Genomic DNA, 15,242 nt, shown 5'->3' with positions numbered 1-15,242 from the left:
TTTGGTTAGAGACTTAGGTCTTTCTAAATATTCAGCAGAACTGGTGGGTTCTAGGCTAAAAAGAAAGGAACTTATTGGCACGTGGGACCTTTTCCTCATAGTTCAAACATAAAGAAAGAAATTTTATACCTTACTTTTCACAAGAAAGTGGGTTGGTTGTAAACTGGTGACTCAAGTAGTAACTCCAAAGTCATATTTATCGTTCATGGGAAATTGTAATGTGAAACATATTACCTCAGGCAGACCAATTACTTCTGTTCATGTAATGTAAGTGGGTACAATCTATAAAATAGGAAAGAGATTGTTTATCCTAATGTTCGTTAAGCAAGACGCTCTGCACCTCATGGATCAGGCATACCTGTACCTTGAATGGCAGATAAATCAGTAAATGTAGCTGACGACATTGACAACGAATATGATCATTCTGAAGAAGAATTCGTAGTTACAGATGGTGCAGAGCCCAAAATTTTCATATACTGAACTCAAGTACTTGGTTAGAGTCTTAGGTCTTGCTAAATATTCAGCATAACTATTGAGTTCTAGGGTAAAGGAAAGGAACTTATTGGCGTCTGGGCCTTTTTCTCATAGTTCAGACATAAAGAAATTCTATACTTTACTTTCCACAAGAAAATGATATGGTTTTCTGCAGAGATATCAATGGACTGCTTCATGAGTTTCAAGTACAGTATGACGTCGAAGTGTGGAGGCTCTTTATTGATTAATTGAAAAGAAGCCTTAAAGCAGTAATTCTTCACAATGGTAACAATTACGCTTTACTGCAGAGCATTCTGAGCATTTGAAAGAACATGAGAAGGCATCAATCCTCTACAGACTGATGTGCAATTATCATGGTTGGATGATGACCGTTGATCTAAAGGTAATAACCATGTTTCTTGGACAGGAGGGAGGCTACATTAAATTCTCCTGCTACCTGCATTTATGGAGTAACAGAGATAGGGTTCAGCACTGGATCAAAGAAGAGTGACCACCTAGGAAGAATTCAGAACCTGGAAGCCAAAAAGATTGTTCGAAAAAGTTTAGTCGATCGAAGAAAAGTCCTCCTCCCACCACTTCATATCAAGCTCGGACTAATAAAACAATTTGCTAAGGCTTTGCTAGGTGAAGGAGAGTGTTTTCAATAATTGCGCAGCTAATTTCATGGTTTCTCAGAAGAAAAAGTTAAAGAATGTGTTTTCGTGCGTCCAGATATTCGGAAACTCTTCAGAGATGAAGTATTCGAAACAGGAATGGACATTGTTCAGAAAGGCGCGTGGGCAGCATTGAAAGATGTTACACAGAACTTTATTCGAAACTACAAGCATCCCAATTTTAAGTTCAAAGTGCGGAATATATTAGTGAATTTCAAAGGTATGGGCTGTTCAGTGAGCCTGAAGGTTCACTTCCTATATTGTCATTAGGATTTCTTTCCCGAAAATCTTGATGTCATTAGCGAAGAACGGGTGAAAGATTCCATCAAGATATCAAAGTAATGGAATGCAGATGCCAGGTGAATATTTGGTGTGGAATAATAATAATAATAATAATAATAATAATAATAATAATAATAATAATAATAATATAAATAATAATAAAGTCCACCTCTGTGGTGTAGTGGTTAGTGTGATTAGCTGCCACCCCCGGAGGTTGGGGTTCGATTCTCGGCTCTGCCACGAAATTTGAAAAGTGATACGACGGCTGGAACGGGGTCCACTCAGCCTCGGGAGGTCAACTGAGTAGAGGTGGGTTGATTCCTACCTCAGACAGCCTGGAAGTGGTTTTCCGTGGTTTCCCACTTCTCCTCCAGGCAAATGCCTGGATGGTACCTAACTTAAGGCCAAGGCCGCTTCCTTCCCTCTTCCTTGTCTATCCTCCCCAGTTATATCCCCGACCCAGAGTCTGAAGCTCCAGGACATTGCCCTTGAGGCGGTAGAGGTGGGATCCCTCGCTGAGTCCGAGGGAAAACCAACCCTGGAGATTAAACTGATTAAGAAGTAGAAGACGATGATGATGATGATGATGATGATGATAATAATAATAATAATAATAATAATAATAATAATAATAATAATAATAATAATAATGATGTTCATAGCATCGCCAATTCGCAGTCATTGACAAGTTTACGTTACGTCAACCACAACCATATTGTGCTTATATAGGCATGATTTAAAGGGATTTGGTAGAATCCGAGGATGTTCTTGTTGAACTAAACATGCCATTCTTTGTGTAATAGTGTGTACTTTTTACGGGTGTGTTATAGGTGTTATACATAGCGTTTTCGACAGACGGGAAACGTTTGAAGTTACATTAACTAAGTCGACACCGGAGCACGCCTTCCTCCCAAAAGAATTAGAAATTAAAAATGAATATGTGCGTAATTGCAAGTGTAACTTGGAGGTGTTTTAGTGCTCGCCAATCATCATCTGCTAATGTGAGCCAGTTTTGTCCTCCGTTAACATTTAATGTTCCACAACTAATGTTCGGCACTTTACTTCTTTCTCCTCATTAACTGAATATTTCTTTTGTACCCCTGAACTGCCCATTGTGCATCCCTGGGCTGAGCAGCTCAAGCGCTAGTATCTCAAGTTAGCGGGTTTGAACCCGATTGAACCCAGTAATATTTAAAGCTGTTCAAATACGTTGACTAGCACGTTAAAAAAACTCCCTTGGGACAAAATTCCGGCATTTTCGAGTCTCCGAAAACCATAAAAGTCGTTAGTGGGAGTAAAACCAATAACATATTAATCACATCCTCAGTTCGGAACCGATGACCGCTTTTTTTTCGATGCACGTAACTTACTCAAACAAAAGTTTATTTATAAACAAGTTTGGTAGAAATATATCTAGTAGTTATCAAGTTATAGTAACTCAGACAAACCAAGACAGACAGACACCAAAGCTAGAAGTATGCAGATAGTTATTATTACATCTGAAACGGATAACTGTACGAAAATTTCGCCAAAATAGTCAATGTAGAAACACATGCTCGTTACGATTTTATTTATATAAATACTGAGACTCCCACGTACTGTCAACACCAGTATTCACCATGGAAGCTAGGAAATGATGTAAAATTAACTAATTATTCTACTTACCTTTCAGGAAAACTCTTCCCATAGTAGCGGTGTTCTAAAGCAAAAATCAAACCATTGTTTATTCTTGCTTGTTGTAGTACAAAATTTGGAAGGATTCCGTCTAGTCTACCTTCACCGCCAATTAATAGGAATATGGGTGCACCGTCTCGAAAATAATCCTTATGAAGCTCGTAATATCTCTGAAACAGAAAGCAGTGTTAGTAACTGGTCAGGTTCATTCAAGTTCTACGGTTATTTTATTTATTCTTCCCTTCTGCTGGCATGACCATAATATAGACTACCTGGCATAAGAAGGGCTAACACTGGTGATCCAACATCATCTCTCAACTTGAGAGCATAAGCCCGGCCAGTTTTGTAACTTTAAATCTTCCTAGACGACCTTACTTGGTCAATTCCTCATTTCTTACTGACACGACTTTTTATGTTTGCGAGACCTAGAGAGTTGTTTACTTTTCCGTTTATGGCCGGAAGGTGGTAGAATACAGCAACGGTATCTCTGCCTGTCGTAAGCGGTGACTAAATGGCGTTACTCCAAGAACACTAAAACGAGGAGCGTGGGTTGGCGACCATAAGCCACTGTTTGAGAGTGGCGTTTCTCTCATCCACTTAAGATAGGCTCCTAAGTTGCTTCATTCGTATCCAGCTTCATTTAGTTAACTCGTGTTCTCTTCTGTGTCTAACGCTACTTTGTTTTCGCGCCCTTCGCGACCTTTCCCTCCCTTTCTCATTCTTCGAAACGATTTCTTTCATGTTCCTCTGATGAATATTAGAAGGAGATGGTTGTCTAGTTGTACCTCCCCTTGAAATAATAATCACCATCTCCGAATGGTTTGCCTAGTTGTACTCCTACTTAAATCAATAATCACCACAATCACCGAATGGTTACCTAGTTGTACTTCCACATAAAACAATAATAATTACACCTCCGAATTGTTTGCCTAGTTGTACTCCCACTTAAATCAATAATCACCATCTCCGAATTGTTTGCCTAGTTGTACTCCCACTTAAATCAATAATCACCACAATCTCCGAATGGTTGCCTAGTTGTACTTCAACTTAAAACAACAATTGCCGCCATCTCCAAATTGATGCTTCCTTATACTTACACTTAAAACAATATCAACAACAATCTCTGAAAACTTGCCTATTTGTACAAATACTTAAAACAATTATAATTGCATCTCGGAATGGATACCTAGTTGCACTTCCACTTAAAACAATAATCACCATCTTTTGCGAATGATTGCCTATTTTTACTTACACCTTAAGCAATAATTTCCATCCTCTCTGGATGGCTGGCTAGTTGTACTTCTCACTGAAACGCTAACCACCCCATCTCGGATTGGCTGACAAGTTGTACTTCCCCTTAAGGCAGTAATCACCATATCTCGAAATGCGTAGCTAGTTAACAGTAATCACCACCCCCTCCAAATAGCTGGCTAGTTAACAACAATCACCACCACCTGCGAGTAGTTGGCTAGTTAACAATAACCACTACCATCTCTGAATAGTTGACTAGTTAACAATAATCAACACCATCTCGGAATGGTTGCCTAGTTAACAATAATCGCCACCATCTCGGAATGGTCGGCTAGTTAACAATAATCATCACCATCTCTGAATGATTGGCTAGTTGACAATAATCACCACCATCGCCGAATGTTTACCTAGTTAACAATAATCACCACCATCTGCGAGTAGTTGGCTAGTTAACAATAATCACTACCATCTCTGAATAGTTGACTAGTTAACAATAATCACCACCATCTCCGAATGGTTGCCTAGTTAACAATAATCATCACTATCTCTGAATGGTTGCCTAGTTAACAATAATCGCCACCATCTCGGAATGGTCGGCTAGTTGACAATAATCACCACCATCGCCGAATGGTCGGATAGTTAACAATAATAAGCACGATCTCCGAATGGTCGGATAGTTAACAATAATAAGCACGATCTCCGAATGGTTAGCTAGTTAACAATAATAAGCACCATTTCATTGTCAGAAGCCTAATTAGCAATAATAAGCACCATCTCCGAATGGTTGGCTAGTTAACAATAATCACCACCATCTCTGAATGGTTGGCAAGTTGACAATAATCACCACCATCTCCGAATGTTTACCTAGTTAACAATAATCGCCACCACCTTCGAATGTTTGGCTAGTTAACAATAATAAGCACCATCTCCGGATGGTGGGATAGTTAACAATAATAAGCACCATCTCCGAATTATTGTCTAGTTAACAATAATAAGCACCATCTACGGATGGTGGGATAGTTAACAATACTAAGCACCATCTCCGAATTATTGTCTAGTTAACAATAATAAGCACCATCTCCGGATGGTGGGATAGTTAACAATAATAAGCACCATCTCCGAAATATTGTCTAGTTAACAACAATAAGCACCATCTCCGGATGGTGGGATAGTTAACAATAATAAGCACCATCTCCGAATTATTGTCTAGTTAACAATAATAAGCACCGTCTCATTGTCAGAATGGTTGCCTAATTAGCAATAAACACCACCTACTCATAATGGTTGCTCAGTTAATCTTCCTCTTAAAGCAATTACCCCTCCCCCCCCCCACTCTCACAGTCCGTTGTTACAGGCGACTAAATGGCTAACCGCGGAAAATGTTTAGCTATAAGTGTGAGTTAGCCACCGCAGGGCCTTGAGTCACGAGCCCGGTTCTTCTTTCACTTCCTCGCGCTGGCCTCCTCGCTTTCTCCTCTCCTCCCATTTGGTTGGGGGAAATAGAACATATATGTGGTATCCCCTGCTTGTCGTTATAAACTCGGGAGCGTAGCTGAGTCAGGTATTGCTTCCGCTTAAATCTCTTGGGCTCCTTACTTTCATCTTTCCTATCAGACATTTCATTGTCAACTCTTGTCCTTTGCCAACACGGACGGTATCAAGCTTGCGACCTTCAAGGCGTCTTCCATTTTCTCGCCCGCTAGTTTATCCCTTTTTTCCACCGGTAGCTTCATTTTACTTTTAAAAATTGATATGTTTGTGGACAGAGTGTCCGTCTGGATTTAGCGTCATCACTTTCCGGACACAATTGTAACCATGGCAACCAGTGTCCGTTAGTGTGTACTAAACCTGAGGCGGGTGAGGAAAACTGCGCTGTTCTCAGATATACGCCAGTTTACTGAGCTTACGCTCGCCTGGGTATCATCTTCCTTACCCCTTCCTTCGCGGCTCTTCAGCGACTTAGTGGGGCAACTCCTTCCTTATCCCTTCACCTCATCCTCCACGGAAGACCAGTAGCTGCAGACGGGAACCTAAGAGTATTTCCGCGAAACGAGACTCCACCTGGACATACGCACAGCCAGTATGAACCTGATGACATGTTTTCCCCCTTATCATATCAGGATGCAGACACCCACACACGCGCACCACATAATGTTCCCCCGCTCGAAAACCTGGAGCTAGGGGTTTCTCAATCAACACTGTGCTACGCTGGTGTGTCCCTTATCTATTACACCATGTACTTGTCTTTCAGCAAAACTAACACAACTTTCTCACTAGATCAAAATATCTGTTTCTTTACTGTTCATCTTTCAATTCTTCATCAAATAACACATAACACTATGATCCTTCCCATCCTGGGCAAACAAGGATAACTCACTCTCGTTCAGGAATTTAATTTTCACTTCTTGCGTTTGATTACTCACTTTCTGCAGGTGGAAATCTTCTCTTACCTCGCCACACAACACACATGCCTTAGTGTCTAATCGTTTCATCCAACCTTATACGCACACATCCCCACCAACCACAATATCAGACTCATGCTTGTTTCCCTAATTATTTTTTATTTTTAAATATTTTTTTTTTTTACCTTACTGTACTAAATATCAAGAGGGACGATTTACTCCTGCATTCTGCCTCTGCTCCTTGTATAGATATATCCCTTACCCGTCTTTCCAGCATCTTCCAAACAGAACTTTTCTGTTGACCCAGTCTCTCCCCCAATACTGCCCCAGCCCCATCCACTCAAGCATGCTTCTCAACTTATCCGCGCAATACCTTCCATCCTTACTTGAAATCTGGTGTTGATACGCAGTCTGCATGAGCATATCTCCCTCTCCCTTATTCAATCTTATCCAATAATTTATAACACCCTTCAATATGTCTACCATAATACATCCATTACACATTATCTTACATCGGCATTTGCAGTACAAAACGGGAGTCCCATTACAATCTTGCTGTACTTACCCACTAATCGATTTAATGACCCACACTCTTTCTCGACACCCCAAATTTCTCCTCCATACAGTCCTCTACTTTTAACCACTTCGTGAAAAGCTAATTTCTGAATCTTAAACTCTATAATCGGGAACTTCATTTCTAAAATATTAATTACTGACAGCGTGACTACTCATTAATCCGATAGTAGGCCTACTTACCATGTTCTTTGCTGGCGCGCGCTACCTGAACGACCTCATCTACCGGCATTTAATCGCCAATTTTGGGCTATTTTTCGGGTAAACTAAAAGACCAATGGAATCATGTTTCAGATAAAAGATAGACGATTTTCTATGTTTCTACCGCAGACAACATTTTATTGGATGAAGAAATAAAAACGTAGCCGCTTGATGAATATATCAATATATCATTTTACGGATTTATGGAAAATAGCTATACCACAGAAATCAGCAATCTTTCCTGAAGCTTGTGGTATAATTGGTTTTGCAACATTTTAGGAGGTAACATTAGGAGCTTGGGGGAGAATGATGTGCCTCGCGCTCCGAAATGATGCGTCCAAGTAGACATTACTCTGCCAGTTGCTACCTAACCTCGACAACAGCGTGATTTCTCTGACCCGTCTAATTTGGTTGCTCGGCTATAGGTCAGAAGTGTCATCTACTCACTGTGCGCTTTCTACCTGTAACCAAGAGTTTGAGAAAATGTCGAATCAAGTGAACTCCGTCATACTCCTCAGTCCAGAATTAAAATCATTGGACTAGCCGGAAGGCGAACTCAGTGCCTTGGAATAAGAGAGAGTTACGCTAGCTCTACAACACATACAATACAGGTCTGGATAATAATAATAAAATATTAATAGTAATTCATGTGACCAAACAGTCCAAAAGACGGAGAACAACTAAAAAACATTCCTGGCAGTGAGGGAAAAGCTCAATTAATCAGACAGACCTAAAGGAAATTTTTGAAAAGGATCAAAGACTAAAATCGAGAAAGACCTCACAACACACGAAATTTCTATAAGATCTTCAAAACTAAGATTGCAGGATATCAACAACAAAGGCTCTGCTTCAAGAAAGAAAATGGACAGTTGGTATTAAACAACCAAGAAAACTGCGAAGATCTCGCCGGATATTGTAAAGTATTACTGAACTGTCCAGAACCAACACAAAGATTGTCTCCACAAGAACCTGACAATACTAATGAAAATCCATTAGCACCAGATAAAGGAAAAATCGGAAGACAAATCAAAAGCAATAAATCATCGGGTGAAAATGGAATCGTAGCGCAAGTTCTGAAATCAGCCAGCCCAAACACCATAAAAGAAATCACAAAAACCATGCAAATCTATGGAAAACAGAGAAAATCCCAGAAGACTGGAAAAGTGCGTTAATTCACCTGCTACATAAGAAGGGAGACAGAATAGATGGAAACAACTACGGAGGAATCTCACTAGTATCGATTGCATACAAAATTATATCCCAGTGTCTTCTTGACATAACACGACAACAACAACTACAACCACAAATCAGAGAATATCAGGCAGTTTTCAGACCAGGCCGTTCGTGTCCAGAGCAAATCTTGAACCTAAAGCTAATCCTAAGACATCAGAGAATTTGTAGCAAAAATTTAGTCTGCACATTTCTTGATTTCAGAAAAGCCTATGATTTAGTTGATTAAAAATCACTCTTCCAAATATTGAAAGAACAAAGTTTAGACATGAATACACTTGCAATCATAAAACAGACACGGACAGACACGATGTCTAAGGTTAAATTAATGAGGGAAACCTCAAATCCGTTTGAAATTGAAACGGAGGTAAAAAATGAAATGGCGTGTGGCATTTAGTGCCGGGAGATCCCAGGAGGGGTTCGGCTCGCCAGGTGCAGGTTTTTGATTTGACTCCCGTAGGCGACCTGCGCGTCGTGGTGGTGGTGGTGATGATGATGATGAAGACAACACATATACCCAGCCCCCGTGCCAGGGAAATTAACCAATGATGGTTAAAATTCCCTACCCTGCCGGGAATCGAACTCGGGACCCCTGTGACCAAAGGCCAGCACGCTAACCATTTAGCCATGGAGCCGGACGAAACGGGGGTAAGACAAGGAGAAGGACTCTCACCTAATCTTCAACTGCGTCCTTGAAAAAGTAACACAAGAATGGCGACAAAAGATATCGGTCCTCAAAATTCAGGTACTAATCACTTTAGGAAGAGAGAAAAAAGCGATAGATAGCCTAGCATTTGTTTACGAAATAGCAATATTAACCCGAGACATTTCAACAGCCCTAAATCAGAATTAACTCCTGAAAGAAATTGCGGAAAAAGTTGGCATTCAGATATCTTTTGAAAAGACAACGAACATGCACCAAAATTCATGGAGACACAATATGGCAACATTAAACGAGTACAACAATTTAAGTATCTTGGTGAAACAGTTCAGGAAAATGAGCTCGAAACAAAAGCTAAAATATCTTAACAAAAAATGTATCTCCAAACACACAAAACTAAGACATTACAATACAGTCATTAAATCGTAATGTCGTTGCGGGTGTGAGAAACTAATTTTGAACAGGAAAGCAGACATTGAAAACACTGAGAAAAAAGGAACGCAAAATCATTAGAAAAAATCTAGGCCCAAAACTCACTGATGGCTATCACCTGGGCTGATGAACTGCCTGGCGAAGAATGAGGCGCCCCGCCTCCTGTCTTCACACACTCTTAGAAATTCGGCGATCCACTTAGAGGCAGACAGAAAATCAAACAACACACAAATATTCACAGTGGCATTAGAAAACGCAGGCTACGATTCTATGGACATATTAAAAGAATAGTCGAATTCTATGAAATCAGAGTAAAGCTAAAACAGACGCAATGAAGTGGATTGGCGAAATCAATATCGATTTGAAACGGGCAGGAATACAAAAGCAGATATCTAAACCAAGGTAATCTTCAGATACAAAATTCACAAATGGCAAGTTGACCAAGAGAAAGGACCAAAGAAGAAGACCGGAACAACCAGGCCTGAAGACAGAAAGGAAGCCCACAGCAAAAGAATGAAAGAAATAAGGACACAGAAGAAGGCAAATGCACGCCTCTAAGTGCTTTGAGTAGTCCTAATGGGATTATTCGCATATAATAATAATAATAATAATAATAGTAATAATAATAATAATAATAATAGTTCCGGGGTTACCCGTGGAGCGGAAAGAGGTAAAAGAAGGTGCGGGTATTGAATGGGTCTAACTACGATATCAGAAATTGAATTAAAACTTTAAATAAAGGTTATATTTCTTTCAGAATTTCAAACTTAACAAAAAAATCTCTGAGTGAACATGACAACAATGACAGGTGCAAATAGTAATCTTGATACAAGATTAGGAAACTCCAACAATCGGTAATTTAGAATTTTTTGAGCTTCAGGCTCCAATTTACTATTTCCGCAGATAAGGAGAGATATCTCCCAGTACACAGTGTTCACGAGCACTAGGCTCCAACAATAACAATTTTCGGCCTTCCCAAGGCGCCTCTTAATATTATGGAAACCTAGAAAAGAGCTTACATGCTCTCTTAACATTAACATTTCTTACAGCCTACTCAAGGTGACATTACCTCAAAAATATTACACTCTCCGGCCTCTCTAGGCACAATTTCCACTTTACAAAATTTAGTACACAGGGGTATCTAGTACCCAACCTACTGGGCCTTTGTGGAAAATAGAACAGGTTAAATTAATGGCCCGAAACACAAATTGAATGGAGGCATACACTTGCGCTCCCAGAAACTTTAATGTAAAAACCTAATTGGGCTCCCAGCCCGATGATACAGAGGCTAACCCCAAGCTACGGAGGTGACTAGAGTGAAAGTTAATTTTAACACTTTACAGAATAGAGAAAAGGTTACCAATCCTAGTCACCTCAAACCAAGTAGAAGGGAAGCTCGAGAAATTTTACATTTTAGAAAAGGTTGGTTGCATAGTTAGAAATTCTGACTATCCCCTCGGATAAGTCGGCGGAGGTAGCTACAGAGAGATAAAACCGACGGCCATTACCTGGGCTGATGAACTGCCTGGCGAGGAATGAGGCGCCCCGCCTCCTGTCTTCACACACTCTTATAAATTCGGCGATCAAATGACAAGGTAGCCAGAAAAGCCGCACCTTATATACCCGAAGGGAAGGTTCGAGAGGATTCTGGGCTAATCCGGACACACCCTCTCAATTTTTATTGGACAATTCGAAAAGCGACAAGAAGCCTGGGATAGGCTGAAAAATAATTACAGAATTTTCTAATTGGTTATATTCAAAACTGGCGGAATGAAAAAGAATTGTTGCCAACCCAAAAATAAATTGAACATTGATTCAGTTATGAAACCCTAGAAACACCAAACTTCTTTAAATTACAAGTTCTTCCACCTTGCACCAAAGTGCATGACCAGAGTTTTTTGAAATGACATCTATGGAGGAAAGTTTGAACTTCTTGAAGTACACCAAAACAAAACGAAAATAAATCCAATCAGTTTAGGAAACTTTAGATAGAGTTCATTAAGGCGCTTCTTTTGAATGCGCGGAGTTGAGGTTTATTATTATTATTATTATTATTATTATTATTATTATTATTATTATTATTATTATTATTATTATTATTATTATTATTATTATTATTATTATTATTATTATTATTATTATTATTATTATTATTATTATTATTATCTCATGAGCCTTACCACTCTTTTATGGGTAGACTCATATTTCTTCCCATTTATCGGAACTATTTAGCTGACTTGTGAGTGAAACGGATGCATTGTCTATATCCCTGTGTATCGTAAGAGTCTACTAAGAGGGCAATAAGCAAATAATCTGTACTGGCACTAGTGCGAACTTCTTCCCTCTGTTTATTGTTGAAAAGAGACGGTTAACTAGTCGTACTTACACTCAAACAATAATTACCAGCAATGTGACGTGGGATATACCAGAGTTGACTGCGAAGGGAATGAAGTGGTCAGGGCAATGATTGGTATAGTTTCAATTTCAGACTAAAAAGCGTGGAAGCTGTCTATGCTGGTATGGTCATGTGGTTCGCAGTTCCGGGAATATCATAGCAAAAGCTGCGCTGAACATCGATTGATCTTCTGCGATTATGACCAAGCGGACTCTCATAGAGGCGTTGGATGGACATTATACGAAAGGACATGAACGAAGCCGGAGTGTCAAGCCATGTCAACAATAATAAAGTGCAGTGTACTAATATTCACTTTAATATATACTACTTGTATTTCACTCCAAATCCCAAAGTCTTGAGATTATGCTTCTATCGCTCCCTCTCCTGTTATCCGAGGGTTGTAAATGAAGTACTGACAATACTGATATAACGCAGTATTCAATGAACTAACGAGTACAAATGCATTACATTACCCCAATTTAGTCACCCACGAAGGTCCATTACCTTTTGCCAAATGTCGGGAAGACGATGGGGACCGTTGGCAAGGCGTTCTCTCTTGACGACAGCGACGGAGCGCCCTTCTGCACGGTGTTCCGATGCCACGTCAGGAAATCGGCGGCTCCGGAGGGGTTCCTTCAACTTCGGAAACAGGTCGAAGTCACAAGGACTCATGTCGGGTGAGTACGGAGGGTGTTCCAAGACTTCATTCTGACTCTCGTGCAACACTCCTATACCGTAAATGCATTCTCGCCACAGGCTTCACCTAATCCTCGATAAACTTTGATGCATTTTTTGCCACGTGCAACCTCGATTTTAATTCATAAACGCTGGTCACCTTTTACAAACGTGCTTTAGAGCGGTGAAATCGACACTCTTCACTTCAACGCCACACTGCAACAATACTCTCAACTGGATGCCTGTCAAATGCACACTGCACATCGACAATAGCGCCACCTGGCCGCTTCCATATAAAGGTTGTTTTAAAAAGGAATTTACAACTTTGACATCTCATAGTTACTGTATTTATTCATTTTACTTGCGGACTTGGTTTTGGTGCCATCTTGACTGACAATAGATCACGTCTTACCTAAACAGGTTGAATGTGACCTCCATCGGTAATGGGGCACACCCAATCTGAAGTCGATTTCTTGCTAAACTCACTGCAAAATGTCAGGCGTGAATCGTTCAATTGCGATACAGGTTCTACGTCTCACTTCTAGTAGAGAAACCCGTAAGGGTGGTATAAACGCTGTAACCTTGACGAATCTCCACAAAAAAAGTCAATAAGTGTCAGGTCTGTTGAGAGTGGGGGCCATACAATTGGCGCACCTCGGCCAACCCACTTACACGGAAAGCGTACCTTCAGGAAATCCCGGACGTCGGAGAGGTATTGTAACAGTGAGCAATTTTGCATAAAGTGTACGCTGCGTTCTTGGTCAATAATGTCAATCTGGGGGATTAAAAACTTTTCCAACCTACCTAAGTACACTATTCCGTTGATAGCTTTCTCACTGAAGAAGAAAGGCCCGTAAACTTTGCTCTTGCTCAGTGCACAAAACACACTCAATTTTGGGCTGTCACGTTCATGTTCTAGGACTTGTCGGGGATTTTCACTGCCACAAATCCTAAAGCTGTATCTATTAACTTTATCACTTAAGTGAAAAGTCGACTCATCGCTAAAGATAATCTTTACAATGAAATGTTCACCTTCTTCCAACCGATATAACATGTCTACAAAAAGTCCTTACGAGCAGTCTCATCACTGTCCTTTTGTTGCAGCGCAATTGTGAACTTGTATGGTTTGAGATGCAACCGTTTTCTCAACACACGCCAAATAGTTCTGTGTGGGACGCCCAGATCTTTGGAAGCACGCCGTGTCGATTTTCGAGGACTGTGCTCAAAGCGTTGCCGCATTTGCTCTACGACATCTTCAGACGTACGCGGACAAACTGGAGATTCCTTATGGCTTACCGAACATTCAGTTTCAATAAAACACTTATGCCACTCATAATTAGTAGGCCCCCTGGGAGGAACTTTACCATACTTTGTACAAAAATTACGTTGCACAGCTGTCGTCGACTTCCAATCTTCAAACGAAACACACAGCGTATGCGCTCGGACCAGTAAAGGCAACCATCTTAGCTGCAACTGCCGCTAGCGCTTGCGGTGGCGCCACTCAGTACTAGTGTACCACGCGAGTCCAAACTTAATCTATTGTCAGTCAAGATGACATCAAAAACATGCGTCTAAGTGAACTGAATAAATAACTATGAGTTGTCAAAGTTGTAAAGTCTTTCTTGAAACTCGCTGTACTATTTGCAGACGCCCGATATCGTGTAAGTGTCTGGACTAATCTTGTAGTCACACTGTATCTTACCATTAGCTCTAGAGATTAAAGAGAATATGCTATGACAATTACCTGCTCGAAGTATTCCTTATTCTCGGGATTAAAGTGGTCGAGCTTTTGATGGAAGTAACCTTCTACATAGACGGACCTTCCACTCACTGAGAAAGCAGAAGCAGTAGACAGAGCTGTTAGCGCTATGTTGACCAAGACTGCGGCTCGCAACGCCATTGTTGAATTCCTGGAAATATAAAACGTTCAGGTGTTATTCACATGAGTATTTTTTGAAAATATTATTATTTTCGTACGACGAAAACATACATATGGTAACGGATCACGAGAAATATTCAGAGCTTATTTAAGTAGTTTCAAAACTTTAGATAATCCTATATACCCATGCAATGTCAGTGGTCAAACTGTGGGCCATCTATTATTTCGTTTTTAATTACTTTGAGAGAGAAAGATGCGTTTTAATTAAAGATATTTTAGATACAGTGAGCAAATGCAAGTTAGTCAAAAACTACTTTAAACAACTCTAAAGTCGGGTATCGACTGCGCGCGGCAATGTTCGTTGCTTTGCCTCGCGAAGTCGATACCATGTTGCCTCGCGCGGCAAGACGAACATTGCCGCGCTCGAACTTGGCGCGGG

General features: G+C 40.3%; 1 protein-coding gene across 2 annotated transcripts in view; it reads right to left on the bottom strand.

Moving 5' to 3' along the window:
- LOC137501180 (putative serine protease F56F10.1) overlaps positions 1–15,242 on the bottom strand; it is a 519,998-nt gene that overhangs the window by 51,757 nt on the left and 452,999 nt on the right. For both annotated transcript variants that reach the window (XM_068228040.1, XM_068228041.1), the window contains exons 2-3: positions 14,669–14,834; positions 3,096–3,274 (exon numbers count right to left, since the gene is read on the bottom strand). In XM_068228040.1, the coding sequence (XP_068084141.1) occupies positions 3,096–3,274; positions 14,669–14,834 (345 nt within the window). The remainder of the gene's footprint in view (positions 1–3,095; positions 3,275–14,668; positions 14,835–15,242) is intronic.

This window comes from Anabrus simplex, chromosome 6 (assembly GCF_040414725.1).
Source record: "Anabrus simplex isolate iqAnaSimp1 chromosome 6, ASM4041472v1, whole genome shotgun sequence".
Classification (NCBI taxonomy): Eukaryota; Metazoa; Arthropoda; class Insecta; order Orthoptera; family Tettigoniidae; genus Anabrus; species Anabrus simplex.
Note: the sequence above shows the minus strand (reverse complement) of the source record. Positions and strands in the feature narration are given on the sequence as shown.